Source organism: Peromyscus maniculatus, chromosome 10, assembly GCF_049852395.1.
Source record: "Peromyscus maniculatus bairdii isolate BWxNUB_F1_BW_parent chromosome 10, HU_Pman_BW_mat_3.1, whole genome shotgun sequence".
Taxonomy (NCBI): Eukaryota; Metazoa; Chordata; class Mammalia; order Rodentia; family Cricetidae; genus Peromyscus; species Peromyscus maniculatus.
Genome location: NC_134861.1, coordinates 86,291,371 through 86,307,238, shown reverse-complemented (window position 1 = coordinate 86,307,238; position 15,868 = coordinate 86,291,371). Strand labels below are relative to the sequence as shown.

The 15,868-nt window shown below is 44.6% G+C and overlaps 1 protein-coding gene across 1 annotated transcript in view; it reads right to left on the bottom strand.

Annotated features, from left to right (window-relative positions):
- Parm1 (prostate androgen-regulated mucin-like protein 1) overlaps nucleotides 1–14,935 on the bottom strand; it is a 102,952-nt gene extending 88,017 nt beyond the window's left edge. The window contains exon 1 of the mRNA XM_006993507.4: nucleotides 14,536–14,935. Coding sequence (XP_006993569.1) covers nucleotides 14,536–14,578 — 43 coding nt within the window. The 5' untranslated portion in view covers nucleotides 14,579–14,935. The remainder of the gene's footprint in view (nucleotides 1–14,535) is intronic.
- Nucleotides 14,936–15,868: the final 933 nt, after the last annotated feature.

Below are 15,868 nucleotides of genomic sequence, written 5' to 3'. Positions count from 1 at the left end.
GCAGTTGGCATGGCTCAGGGGGACAAGAAGCTCCCAACAGTTCGCAGGGGCAAGACGGACGTTTGGCAACCTCAGCTGCTGGGTAATGAAGAAAATAGGGGAATGTGTCCCAGGAGGGCGCACATCCTCCTGGATCTCTCCAGTGTTGGTTGATGACGCCAGGATAGATCCCCGGTGTCCCGAGTTCAAAGGAAAGAAATGTCTTTCTAGTGCCATTAAAAACCAAGAAAGGAAAGCGCTCCCTTCTTTAACAAATCCTTTATACCGCAGATGCAGGTGAAGGTGAGAAGGGAAAGGGGGCCAGCCACAGACAAGCACTAGGTTTGAAACCCTCCTTCATTTCCACAGGGGTACCTGCTGTTAGAAGCTGTTTGCTGGCCTCTGTAGGTTCTGGGAGTTTTGGTTTATCTTTAGCATTTGAGATACAGTTTCTTTATAATTGTATTTTAAAACAGTATCATCTTCAACTAGTGTGTTTGTGTGTGCGTTTTATTTTGTTTTGAGACAGAGTCTTCTACACCCCAGGCTGGTCTTGAACTCACTCGGTAGCTGAGGAGCCTTGAGTACCCCCCACCCCACTCTCCTCCTGAGTGCTGGAATTCCAGGCGGTGTTTATAGGCTGTTTTGATGACACATTTCAAAGGTTGGACTGTGAATTGCAAGAACAATCTGGTGTTTAAACAAGAACACACACCCATACAGAAACACAACTTAGGCCTTTTCCCCTTTTTCCTGACGAATGTAATTTTCAGAGGATGCTCTTGGATTGCCTCCTTTCTCTAAAACTCTCCAGAGTGGATAGCCCTAGTTCAACTCCTAGAGTCTTTACAAGACAATCCTTGCTGCCTTCACATGAATAGAAAGAGCAGAATTTCCTTTCATAAGAATGTGCTGGTGGTGTGACTGCCCAAACATAACAAGCTTCTCTGGAAAGCAATTACAATTCCTTTCTATATCATTTGCTCCTGTGTCATCAGATGAAGCAGGCCACTGGGCTCTGCCCAGCCTCCCATCTGTCCTTTGTGCTCTCTCTAGGTCCTTATGGTACCCATCTCTGAGCAACTCCCAATTCATGTGGTATTGTATATCCTGGGCTGTTCTCTTCTAGGAAGAGATTATTTTCCCCACCAGTTAGTCCTGCTGGGCTCTGTGCTCATCTACATTCCTGTGAGCGGCAGTAGATTAGTATCTCTCTGTTGTTCCATGTTAATATGTCACTTCTCTAACCGAGTAAGCCTTCAAGTCTTACCTCCTAAGGAGAAAAGGGCAAAGTTGAATGGGCTTTGGTTCCCTGAAGCCAGGGAACTTAATGTTTACATGAAAACATGAGTTTACATTCATCCATCAACAACTGTGAGACCTTGGACTCCACATCTCTAAGCTTCAGTTTCTTTAGTTCAACTGGACAAGCATTGAGCATTTGCCCCATGAGTTCATGCACGGAATGGAGGGGTATGAAGTCAAGACATGGCCCCTGCTCTCCAGAGGCTCACACGCCCAAACAACTCAAATGTGAGCTTGCAAGCTGGAGAATTTGGGTTGGTAGAGGACAGTGGAGATTAGTGTACAGGAGTGGGGGAATGGCACCAGCAAGGCCAGAGGGTTCCGAAGGGACACAACAGGCCTTCCTTTCTTGAGGCTGACTCACCAAGGATGATGCATGTGCTTCTATAGCTCCCATTGACATGCTCACCCATACCGCCTTGTCCTCGAGTAGGATTCCAAGGCACTTGTTTAAATGGTTGGGGCTTCCGTCTGTACCCAACAGTGAGGTCTGACAAACTTCATTTCTAAAAGCCTTTTAAAAATAATTTTAATTTTTATTGAAAATAGATTTTTTTCATACAATATATTCTGATCATTCCCCATATCACCAGTTCCCCTAAGATCCTCCCCACCTCCCCACCCACCCAAATCCACACCCTTTCTGTCTTTCTCTCTTAATAGAAAACAAACAGGTAACTAAAGCAAACTAACCAGCCAGAATAAGACAAAACAAACAAACAGGAAAAAAAAAGGAGAAAGAAACAAGGAAAAAGCACAATTAACACACAGAGACACAGAGACACATACACCCCCACACACAGAAATCCCATAAAGATGCAAAACTGGAAACCATAATATATAAGCAAAAGAGCTATATGGTGAAAAAAAAATGCCCAGCACTGTGAGACAAAATAAATCTCCAAAAATACCACCGAGTTCATTGTGTATTGGCCATCTACTGTTGGGTATGGGGCCTGCCCGTCAGTGTGGTTTGCATACCCAGTGAAACTTCATCAGAGAAAACTAATTTTTCCTTTGTGAGTGATTATCAATTGGACATAGGCTATGGTTAGGATGAGGATCTTTTCTAAAAACCTTTTGCAACAAAAATGGAATCATCCACTAAATGGAAGAGTGCAGTGAATCCCCCTGTTCTCTTTACTTAATTTCAACAATTACTAACTGAAAACCATTTCTTCAGATAATATCCCAACCTATTTTCCTGCTCACATATTATTTTGAAGCAAATCTTAGAAACAATAGCACTTTTTTTGGTAACTATAATCCTAAGGGCCTCTAAAGGGTAAGATTGTTGGAAAATAATGTGTATATCATTATCATGGTTAAAATAAACAAAACCTCAGCCTCATTAAAGAGTAAGTCAATCTTCTTATTCTCAAATGTGTCATGAATGTCATTATTTAATTTAGAGTTTGGCTTGGTCAGAACCTGAATAAGTTGTGTGGTAGGGTTTGGTTACTCTGTTCTCAAGTCTCCTTTCAGTCTGCAGATTTCTCCTTCCTCTGCACATCTTTCTCTTGCCTTCTTTCTTTATTCCCTAAAAATCTACGTATTGAAGAAACCAGGCAGTTGATCCTATTGACTCTTTTGTTTTCTGGAGCTTTCTGACTTCATTCCCATGGGATTCACTATTGCCTTTCCCAGTTGGCTGAAGAAGTTCAGTGGGATGTAGGTTCCCTTTGAATGTGGCAGGATTGTATCAAAAGGGATCGTGTGAGAGGGACAAGTATCTGGTTATGCCACACTGCCACACTTCAAGAAGAAGGTAGCCACTGATGATCGAATGTCACTAACTCCCAAGCCTATGCATTAAAGTAACTGTTTCTATGCATTTCTAGACTTACTAGCTACAATACTTCTGCAGAGACAACCAATCAGCTCTTCATCAAATGTTCCACCACACAGTGGTACACTCACAATATAAAGGCAGCGAGACTTGAAAATCAATCAATAAACAAGACTTGATTCTCCGTAGTTATGTATTACTTTTCAAAATAATCTGTTAGTTTATTCGCATCTTCTAGTGAAGAATAATGACATCTGTATTATTTCACTGTTGTGGTTTCAAAATTATTTTGTACTCATGAGCAAACATATTTAGTAAGTTTCAGTCTATTCCAATTATTATTCCCATTGATAATTAAATTGCACCATCTTTAGCCAGTTAGAGTTTCATTAAGGATCTGTGAGTCCTCTGACGTCATGAGAAGGTCTTTACTTTCTGGTCTGATATAATACTGTAGTCATCTAATCAGTCCTGCCTGGAATTAGCTTCCTCCACAAGGACCTGTCATTCTGTTAGTGAAAATGGAACCTAGCCCCTCACCCCCGCACCATGCTATGAACACTGGGAGAGTCTTAAGCAGATTTGGGTCCATTTACCTTTCTTACTATGGGAATAGGCCTAAATAGGTCCTGATAGATGATCCTGTGTGAAGAAAGAGACCACTTAAGCATTGCAGCTTAAAGAAAGATTGATGCAAGGCAGATTCTCAACCAAAGCTGGACTGTGTGGGACGGAGATGAGAATCAAAGTTGGGAACACGAACTGATTGAGCAGCCATCTGGACAGCTGACGACAGTGAGGGTTGAAATGGGTAAAGATAAAGGTTGTCAGTTCAAATCGTAGCTCTGTTGCTTACCAACTACACGTGAATGATGTACGACCTAACTCTCGAAACCCTGTGACCTCAACTGCAAAGTGCAAACAGTATTGCATCCCTCCCAAGGCTACTGGAGGAGCAGATGATGATGTAGAGGAAGCACACAGAGTGATCTGTGGTGGTACCCCGTAGAGCTAAAAGGGTAACAGGCTGGTCCCCAGCAAAGTGCACAGTTTTGTCCAAACGGAAGGGCTTGGCTGGAATCAGTCGGAGCTCAGCTTCTCCCTGCCCCATCTGCCTGTTCAGCAGTGTCCCCAGCACACCTGCATTGTTCTCTGAAAATGCTGCAGAGGATTAATAATGGCTCCTCCAACATCTTTCTAAACCACATTTTATCGATTACTTTGTTGAAAATATGATATCATATATTGAATGTTGCCAAAGGAAAGAAATAATATAGTCTTCTGAAGGGTATTTTTCTTATTTGCTATCTAAGTTAACAACTTTCATTTTGAGAAACTTAGGATGTGTTTTTTAAAAAAAAGTAGACCCCATGGTAACAAATGCTGAGGAGATTTTAGGTTTTAGAAGAGAATTATAACATTGTGTCTTAAGTATTGATCTGGTAGCTCAGCGTCACTTAAAAATGATGCAAGATGGCAGTTCTAAGCGACACCTTATACAACACTTGAGTTTTAGAAAATATAACATTATTATGTTAAGTCGTTTTTTTGTTGTTGGAACTTTCGCCCATAACATCAGTGCTGCCTGGCAAACCTTTCTGAGGTAACTTGCTTCTCTATGATTTTATTTTTGAGGTCCTGTCAGAAGGACTTTTAAGTCAACTATGCTGAGAGTTGCAACAGCTGTCTAGCCGTTACTAGACTACGTGAACTGCTGCAAAAGATGGACTTGAAATAATATGTTACTGAAAATTGAGAGAAGTGGGGCGGGGTTGGGGGGGGGAGGAGGGCGCGACTCCCTGCATCCCTCCAATCCCATTTTATGCAGGAACGCACAAATCCTATAGCTTTTTTCCCCATAGATTGGCAACTATAAACGGTAGCCATGCTGGTACAGTGGTGTAGCCAGCTCACTCTTGAACGCAGTTACCGTTCAGGATGAATGCTGAGCACAGGGTGGCGTCACTGACCAGTTCTGGTCTCTGACAGAACTTCACTCCATCTGCAGCCACACTTGATTTTGAGATTTGGGGTCCCCCAACCTTCTCTTCATGCTGTGTGATCTTTTTCCTCCCAGTAAGGTATTAGGCCCTGCTTCTCATCTTACACATTTCACCTGCTTTCCACACGTTGCTCTGGGAGGCAGGGGGTGGGGGTGGGGGGGGAGTGTCACCTCTATTGCAATGCCAGGGTCTCAACACCACACATCCTGGCAGACGCTGCAGGGCAAGCCCAGGGTCACGTGAGTTTGATACCTCTCTGTTCCACAGTCAAGGCTGCTGAACGTTGATGGCACTGAGTGTACCTTTCTCAAGAATGGACAAATAGAACTTATAAAATAAGTAAGTCTAATGTTTGAAATGAAGCATTATCTTTCCCTCACTTATAAATTGCTTCTCCAAGTTGATATCATCAAGATCAGGATGCTTGTATTATAAAGATCATGTTCTTGCTGGCAGCCACCACATAAACAATCATTTCTATTTTGAATAAGAAAGAAAGTACCAGATTTTTTTTTGGGGGGGGGGGTATGATAAAGCTGAGGCATGTGCCATGCTGGGTAAATTTAACACCAACCGAGTCAAGGAGTGTATCTACTGCAGGATAAATAACAAGCACCCTCCCATCTTTCCTCTCTGTTCTAGGATATAGGTTTGATTTTAGCTGGAACTTCAGCATCATCTCTAGCTACTGCTTGGACTAAACATAGCTCCTGTTTCAGACTCATTAAGAAAGCTATAATGCATAGTCTCTAAGGCCAAGAAAATCCCCTATTATATCCTCGAGCACATTAGTGACTGACTTACATTTTTTACATTGTCAACGCTCAGGGTCTGAATTTACCTAACTTTTTCAAGCTTCACTGGGAAATTGCCAGTTGTGTTTCCTTTAGACTCAAACCACGTTTCATCAACAAGCTATTTTTAGTTATTGAGAAAATTCTCAAAATGGTTCAAATTATAGTGCTCTATCGTATCTTCATCCGTCCTAGCTGAGCTCAAAGGTGACATTTTCTTAATTGGCCACAGAGTTAAGTTTCAACTTTTCCAAAATGATGTTCATAGTGTTGGGGGAGAGGGGGAGACACCACAGTTTAGAAGAAGAGTTTCAGAATTCCGTATGTGTACAGCTAGCTATCAAAGAGCGGATCTTAAGGCTTAGCTGGGTTTCTGTTTGCTGGTCTGTTTCCTGTAACGTAAGGACCAAAGGTCTGACTACTGTCTTTCTAAAACACCGTGTGTAAGCACTGCACCAGACATAAGCGCTGATGGTCAGCTAGCTTGCAATGTCTCATTTTCAGGTGACCTACGGGAAATTTTCGACTCAGTATTTTGCCAATATTGCAAATGTATTTTGACCACCTACTGTGTGCCACAAAATATTCTTTCACTGAGGACTGCCAGAACAAGGAGGAGAGACAAAAAGCCCCTGTGTGAGGCTGTACTGTAGTGAGATGAGGCAGTAAGGGATGGAGGGATACGGGCAGTGAAGTAAGAACAGGCCAGGCTCAGGTCAGTACCCCAGGGGCACAGACTTGGCAGGGAGACTGTGCTGTGATTTTAGCATGTTGGTTAGGGTAGGGTTTATTGAGAAGTGAAAGTCAGGCAAGTGTGCTACCTTTGGGCCCTGCAATGTCCCCCAGTGGTTCACTTGTTAAAGGTTTGGTCCCCAGTTCCTTGCTGGTGAGTGTTGGTGGGATGGTAAGAAGTGGCCTCGTAAGAGATTTTAGACCACTGGAGGAATGCCCTCCAAGGGGATGATGGGACAGTGTCTCCTTCCTCTCCTTCTCCTATGCTCAGTGAGAGGGTAAACAGGTTTCTGATACTCTGTGTCCATACCATGAAGTACTGTCCCAACACAGGCCCAAAGTCAATTATTTGGGAATTAAAACCTGCCAAACTGAGTCGAAAGGAATCAAGCACTCTCTTGCTCTCTCAATTATCTTAAGTGTTTGGGACAGTTTTGGAAAGGTGACCAACAATGGCAGTTTAGAGAAGGTCAGACAACATTGGCTAGGTGACCCCTTGAAGAAAGGTTGCTCCAGATAGAGGAGCCAACCACAGCATGCAGCAAGAAGGAAGGGTGGCTGGGCACAGTGAGCAAGTGGACTCCGGGGAGAACACCCAGGTCAAGAGCACATGGACCCCTTGGGCAGATCTTGACTAGCTCTTTAAGGATTTGACCTTCAGTTGGGTGCAATGGGGTTGGGACTTAGCACAGAGCAGTGACACTCCTGATGCATTTCCAACAGAGCCAGTGACATTTCCCTGTGCAAAGCAGATCTCAGGAAGAGAAGTCTGGAGACTGACATCTGGGAGGCCCTTGCAGTACTCCAGAGAAAAGATGGTAGCGGCTCTGCTCAGGACCAGAGCAATGAAAGTGCTAGACTGTGTTTGAACTTGGCATAATACTTAAAGGAAAATAAAACACATTGTCTTGAAGGACTGATGAAGAGTATTGAGAGAAAAAAGGCCTTGGTTAGTTCTAAATCTACATTATCTACTCCTATCTTTCAAACATCTGATAATCTTCTTACTTTCTTTCAGCTCGGTGCCTCTTGCCATGCCCAAGTCATCTAGTAAAGTTCTGAATAGCTCTTCCCATCCCCTAACCCTGTTTCCTGTTCACATCACACCTGACCGGTTTCCATATGTAATTTCACATCACACACACTTCCCTTGCAAGCATTTCCCAGAAGATAAATAACGAGTGATCATTCATTCTTGAAAGTTGATATTTGTCCCTGCTCAGGTATAGTTGATCAGTGCTTCAAAGAAGGAGAATTTCGGGGCTTTCCTCTAAACATCACCTCCATCAACGCTGCAAATTTTAAGTCAAAACAACCAGGATTCCTTCTTATTTGGCATGCTTTGCTGCTGCTTCTCATGGGTACATGGACACAAGAACACCCATGACAGACATGCATCCCACCTACCAAAGCCTTGCCTCCTTACTAGGCCAAGAAAGAGGTCCTCAGTTTCCCAGACTTTGTCATGATTCTTTGACAAGCAAGTGGCATACAAGTCCCTCACATTCTCCATCTTAGCCCCTCCTCTCTGTAACAGACCTGTGTCTCTGCCCCTGGGTACCAAGAATTTGAACCTAAGTCCTCACACTTGCATGGCAAAGATTTTACCTACTGATCCATCTCCCTGGTCCTCCAGTCCCCCCAAATTTGTGTGTTAAAAAATTGTAATTCCCAAAGAGAGTATTAGGAGGCAGAGGCTCTGGGAGGTGGTTAGATCATGATGGTGAAGCCATCATGAATGGAATAGTGTCTATAAAATGTTGCCAGGGGCTGCCTTGCGTCACCTACCATGCAGTTACACAAAAAGAAGGCTCCATATACTCTCAAGATGCAGAACCCACTAGCACCTAGATCGTTGACTCAACCTCTAGAGTTTCTGAGAAATAGATACTTATTCAGAAGTTCCCCAATTATAACCAAATGAGAGGATTAAGATCTTAGACCCATTAGTAGTTTTCCATCAAGGATGCAGTGATGGGTAATTGAACACAATGATGAGGTTACGCTTTGGAGCTATACAAAGCAGAGAAGACTATCGCAATTGTAAAGGATAGCATATATTTTATTAATTATATATTAGGAAATACAATATGATCTAAATTTGGTAGTCCCAAATTTACAACCACAGGTAGAAAAAACATTCCCTCTCCCACCTAATTCCTTTCAAGATCAACACCCATATTGAACATTATATCTTCATTTTCTTGCTTATGGAAGAGAAAAACCAGAATTTAGAATGTAAGTAGAGGTTAAGTAAGTAATTCCATTACTTACTTTTCACATCAAATAGACATGTTTTCTAAATATCACACCTGGTAATTTTCCACAATTTCCCTTACTTAACAGTTAGCTAGTCACAGATTTCTCCCTGGGAATAAAGAGTGCAAATTTCTCCCAAAGCTAAATAGCTTAAAAGACTTTTTAATATCTACCTTAAAATTCTGTCTAATGTGTTGCCTTAGGATCTGTATAGCTACAGCTTTTTAAGTGATACCAATACATCTATCCAGCAGGAATTATATAAAACTTATATAATTAATATTTGTAAGCTGTCTTAAGATCTTGGCGAGAAAATGGGTGCTGAAATCCAAAGCTATTCTATAATGTTCCCTTTGAATCAGCTGCCAGCTATATTCCAGACAGTTTCTAAATCCAGCACTAGGCAAAAACATGGCTAACTATTAGAAATATACTATTTCTTTTTAAAAGGAAGGGTCAGAAAGGTTCATTAAAATGGGTTAAAGAAGCCATGGAAATGCCATCTGTTGGTCAGAAACACAAAACCCTGCACAGTTGATAGGTGTGGAAACAGTCCAAATATCTCACTGGAACGCAGACTGCTCCTGCATCCTAATCTGTGCAAAGAGAGCTGCTGTTAAATCTCCATGTGTTTCCTTCCCACTTACAGTCTGACTGAAGAGGCGCTGGTCAGCTAAGGCCCCAGGAAACAAGGCTTAAACTGAAGGTCATTCTACAGCGGCCCCGTGCATAGGTGGTCTGGAGACAAGGCCAGAGTAGAATTGCCAGATAAAATACAGCATTCCCTGGTGAACTTGAATTTTAATATCACACGGGATATATTTAGAATCACTGTTTACTTGAAATTCAAGTGTGACCGGACAGCTTGAGTGTTTATTTGCTAAATGTGACAACATGAGGCAAAGGAAAATTAAGATGATATGCTTTCCATCGGCACTGTACCTACACCTAGTGAAAGCATCCGTGGGCAGGATGCTATACTTCTCCACTTCATTTAACGGTTCTTATTACTTATAAAAATGATAAAGTTTTCAAGATCTGTAAGCAATGTTAAAAACGTATCATTAAAAGAAATGGGCTGTGCTGGTGTGAAGGATTATAAAATATTTAAAGGTACATGTGCTAGAAAAATGTTACATCAGTTCCTGTCATTTAAATCATTTAAGATGTGATAAACTGCATGCACCCTGAGTCTGGCTTTGTAGTCACGCTGTTTTAACCGGGTGATAACCTATTGACTCCACATTTCCTATGACAAAACCACCATAGGGTGAGGCAGACACGACCCGTCTACTTCTTAGAGCTGGTATTGTCTTCTCCAGGAAACATTAACTTTTCACTTGATAGTTCATGAGCAAGGCAAATAGCTGACTTCCCAACACTGATTTAGAGACAGATACTCTTGAGACGAGTTGAGTTCTGACTGCTCTCATAAGGATCTTTCCTTTGCCATGAGTCCCACTGAAGTGATAAATGTTTTTTGTTTGTTTTGTTTTGTTTTGAGACAGGGTTTCTCTGTGTAGCTTTGGAGCCTTTCCTGGAACTCACTCTGTAGCCCAGGCTGGCCTTGAACTTGCAGCCATCTGCCTGCCTCTGCCTCCTGAGTGCTGGGATTAAAGGTGTGCACCACCACTGCCAGGCAATACATATTTTTTAAAATGCCACTCTGTGTGTTTTTGTAGGTGCTATGCTCCCCGATCCTTGAGTGAAATGATTGCTTTAGACAGCTGTCTTAGACGGTATGAATATTGGACCAGTATTTTCTCCATATAAACACTAGCACATTAGACATGCCCAAGTGCTAAGGTTCATTTGGAGATCTGGCCATTATTGAGGACTCTGGGTGCTGGAGAAAGTCACTCAGAACCATCAGATAAAATGACCCATTTACTCTGAATTATCCCCAAATGTGTTGCTCTGGGGATCTGACCTTTTAGATTTAGCTGAATTGGGCTTTCTAAATACACCAGTTTGCAAAAATCCTTGGTGAGGACTTCATTTTACTTTAATTGTAACTAAATCCTTTTTTTTCCTTTCCTGGTCATTGCGCTATGGCTGAACCAACACAGTCTTAACCTTTTAAATTAGGCCTTTAGTGGCTCAGCCGACTGACTGTCTTCCTAATTTGCATACTGAGTTTGCTGGAACAGTCAGCCTTGGCATGTGAGCTGCAGTCTGTGATCTGCAGAGTCTAAGTGCAAACACACGCTCTGCATTTGGAGAGGGTGGCCTGTGTGTTCAGTGCCGGGTCTGGTCATCTTTAGTAAGCTTAAGAGCAGCAAGCGCTAACATTACTGAGCATTGTCCACGTCCCCAGCACTGCATACTGGTAGGCATGCTCAGTCAGTTAGCATTTTCACCAACCCCATGAGATGACCCCCTCCTCTAATTTTCAACAGGAGAAAATGCAGGGTGGTTAGGGTACTTGGTCTGAACTCGGCTGGGTACTGTGAATAGTCAGGCTGCAGAATCTACCTGCTTCTCCTTGCCTCTGTGAATGCATCAGAAGACAATATAAAGAGCTTGCAATTTTCAGGTCTCTTCATACAAAGGAAGATGCCATGTCTTTCACCGGGACCACAGATTTCAGGCGAAAGGAACGCGGGCAGCTCTCCCTTGGCACTCCGATACACACACGTTCCTGGAAAAGGGCTGCTATTTTTGCAGTATGCTTGTGATACAGCCACTGACCTGCCTGCCACACATGAGGACTTGCATAGGCTAAGAGCAGTGGCCAATGTTAGTTATGCAGAGAAGAGAGAGCTGATGGGTCCAGAACACACGTATACACACGCGCACACACCCACACCTACATACACACACAGATCCCTTGCTGATGAAATTTTAACTCTCTTGGTCTTGCTTACCAGAGGACCAATGAGTGTTCCCGGGTGTGCCTGGGAATGGGGTGCACTGTATTTTTCCTGATCCCGTGCTGGGGTAGGCAGGGCAAACCCAGAGCAAGAGAAGCCAGATCACAGGCTCCATATATATATGGACTACTCTTATGTAATGAATTTCTTTTGTCTTCTTTAGTGTTTAAAAAGACCATTTGAATGCTTCTATATATCTTATATATCTATCTCACTGAGGGGTTTTTGAAATGAATGGTGCCACCCAGCCCCAAGGGGCAGCAATGACAATGGATGGAGGAGGCAAAAGTTACTCAGTGGTCTCTGTCCCCGCTCCCTGCATAGTTCCTGTGCCAAACCTTGGAGACTCAGGACTGGGGCACTCCTATACATCCCTTCAACGGTAATTCAGGGAACAAATATTGAGCTGTCTCCTGTCAAGAATGCCATTAATGCAAGCATATTTTCAGGTGTCCATTATATATATATAATACATATTATATATATAATACATAATATATATATTTTATATATATATATATAAACACTACGCATATATCAGGAGGATTTGTGAAGCTAAAAATTAAAGCCCTACTGGACACTGTCTCTGACTCAATCAAGTATCACTTTAAGAGTTTGTTCAAGTTTTTCTGAAGCCTCTAAAGCTGGAGAGAAAATAGAACAGGAAAAAAAGAAGCCATCCTTTGGTGAATAGCTTGCCAGAGAAGCTCCAGCACAAGCTGCCGGAACATGCCTGCCATTATCCAGAACCTTCTAGAAAAATATGTCAATCTGAAAATGCTTTACTTTGGAATGCGGAGACTCTCGTGAGGTATTTATGATAATTTTGACATTATTTTCCAGCCTATTTATGGTAAGCAGTTTTATTAACAAACTGTCCATGGAAAGATTCATTCAGATTTACAAACTCCAGAGAAAGCTGCCCTCAGACTCATGGCTGCCTGTATGGGATAGCAACATGAATTAGGAGGCAATATATCTTCCTAGGCCTCCGGAACCTGTGACCTGATGGCCCTGATCCCAGCAGAAGCCTGGAGGGCATAGAGCTGAGGCTGCTCAGCCAGTCTCTGAAACACCAGCCACCTGGCTCTGGGGGAGGGGAATGGCAATGGGCAATATTTTTCTCTCAGCAGAGCACAGCTGAACAGTTAACACTAGTGACATCAATCAATCAATCAATCATCAATCCATCAGTAAACCATCTTATCCGAGCTCCTTGTTAATCCATTTTTGTTTTTGTTTTGCCAACTGTCAGAGCTGTTCAAAAAAATATTAAGTACACAAATAAATAAATAATAAATAAAGGATAAAGGTGCAAAATCAGTTTAGCAAACAAAATCTATCCTAGCCCACTGCAGGTTTCTTAAGCTTCTTAAATGGGTTCCCTTCCCGTTTCATCCCGTCCTCATCTCCCCTTTGTGGACCAGGGATCTACCTTTGGAGGCAGTCCAGCTGGGAAGGCTATTCCACTTTCAGGTCTAAGCGCTCCTCTCCCCGGAGCACTGCCACGGAAGCTGCCTGACTGTTCCGGAAAGATCTGCAAGCAGGTCTCTAGACCTTGCAGATGAAAGGCTCTCCCAGACGTTAGCATGTAGAGAAAATGGCACGCCATTGGCTCAAGCTGGGGAACTTTCCCCTAAATCCATATTATCCTCTGAGAGCCGCAGGGAAGCTTCCAGATTCTTCTCAAGGAGTTGTGACTTCTTTCGGGCGGGGTGGGGGTGGAGGTGGGGGTGGGGAGGCATATTTACAGGAACCCAAGCAATTCAAGAGGGGAAACACTTGAACTAACGCTTGAATCTTGAATCGGCTTGTATGCGGCTTTGGATCTGTTCTTAAACAGACCAGACTCTTGGGTTACTCCCCCCTCCCCACACTCCCCCACCCCCACCCCCGCGTGCCTTGTCCCTTATCCATAGTCCTTTATTGGGCTACACTTTTTCTGGATAAAAATCTAAGTTTCCAACCCGAGACGGTGGTGCCTGATTTCATCTTTGCAGTCCGCGGGCTGGTTTGGGTTGTCGGCCCAAGGTCGTGGCTGCTAGAAGTCCCTAGACCATCCGGGGCTTGCTTAGTGGAGCCGGAGAGCGATATTTGGGGATAGGGCACAGGCAGAAGGGGGTGTGTGTCTTACTTTTAGACAAGTTACTAGTTTCATTCAGGGAGCACATCTTTTAAAGGCTCTTGGCCACAGTAGACCGGCAGTTCGCCAGCAGTGATCGCAAGCTTGACCCCAGCCTGGGCCGCTGCCCCAAAGACTGTGCCGCATCATCATCCTAAGCCTAAGTAAAAAGAGACGCGGGAGTTCCAGAGACCTCTAAGTCCTGGAGCGCCAATCAGCCCGGTTGAGCGCACATGATGCTGAAACCCTCTCAGCAGCGGCTTTATCAGACCCCTGCCCTGGCTCTGTATCCCATGGCAGGACAAACCACGGCAGGAAGTGATGTCTGGGACTGTGGCAGGTGCGCTCTGAGACCCCCAGCGAAGAAGAGAAGCCGCAGAGAGCAGTCCTCTCCTTGCGGGGTTCGGTGTTCTAACGCGCCAGCTAACCAGCCACCTGTTTCACAAAGACTGAATTTGTGGGGGGCACAGGCTGCCGCCACAAAGACCCCGTCTTTTCTCCCCTCCAGGACGACCAAAACCGCACATCTCAAATCTAAGTGCGCACACCCCTGCAGACCCACCACCTTCCAGTGGAGACTTATTTCTCGATTTCGCCGACCCCCTCCCCCCAACTCCCGGAGCCGGAGACTGGTGCCGGCTTCCCCACGCCTGGCTCTTCCGCGGAGCGCGCCAAGTACCTGCGGTGAAGATGCAGAGAGCGATGAGCGCCTTGCAGACCATGTTACTCCGGCGCTCGGTACCGAGCTGGACGCGGCTAGGGAAGAGTTTCCTGGGGCTGACCAAGTGCGTTGGTCACGGGCAGCTCCTCTTTGGCCTGGTGGGCTGCGGGAGGAGCGGGTGGAGCTGACCGCCCGGCGCGATCAGTCCAGGCAGCTTCGGTGGCAGCTTTGGTGTCTGGCGGCGCTAGGCGAAGCGGTGGCGGTGCGCAGAGTCAGCTGTGTGCCCTGCGGCGCCAGGCACACTTCTGCTCCATCCCAGCTGCCGGAGCCCAGGGCCCGCCTGTACCGTCGCCAAACCCCTCCCACCTGGCCCTCCTGCGAGGACAGGGCCACCCACTGGCCTTCCCCCTCCCTGCGCACTAGTCCCAGGAGTCCCGGCCCAGGGCGGCCTCTGCTGGACAGTGGGCGCTAAGCCCGAGTTTTCAGTGGCTTCAGCCGCCGCTCAGAGATCCTTGCACTGTTCCAGAAGCCAAGGCAAAATGAAGTGCTAATGGGTCCCTGCCCTCAGGAATCCAACTCAGTTTTGCCTACGAAAACGCATTACCTTTAGAGAGGTGACTAAGAGGTCACCTCAGAGAATCAACACACTTCTTTCCAAGTATGGGATGAAGACCTTCCCCTTCATTTCTGCAAACAACCTTCTGTGTACGTTAAATCCTCACCAGCCCCGCACTCCCGCGGCACTTCCTGGTGCCTGAGCTACCCTATTCAGCTTCACACCAGAAGAAATGCCACTGTCTGGTGACGTGATCGCTGGGTAACTGAAACCAGGTGTCTGACTAGTTACTGCGCTGAAGTTCCTTGTACTAACCCAAAGACATGAAATTATTTCTCAGATAAGAAACTAAAGGCATGAGAGATTAAGGAACGCGCTATGTTTATATAGCTTGTTTAAGAATGCTTTGTACAGCAGGCCCATAACCACAATATAATCCTATATTGTTATATAATAATAATAGTTGACATTTCTTGAGAACTGGCATAGGCTAGGCAATGGACAATGTCCATTCACATACGACCCAAGTCAAGTCATTCACTTCCCATTACAATCATCCCAGGTGGGTACATTGTATCCTCATTTGGGGGGTAGGAAATAAATGTATTTGCTTGCCCAGGCCTCACAGTTACCAAAGGGTAATCAGATGTTTCCATGGGCTCCGTCTGTGTACTTGAATGCCTCTCCAAAGATCAGGGCTTCTCCAAAGAGGGGTCAAAACTGACCTTTCACCTAGCCCCGCCCCCCCCCAGCCTTGCCTAGTTCTCATACCGGTTACATGCCACTCCCTTTTCA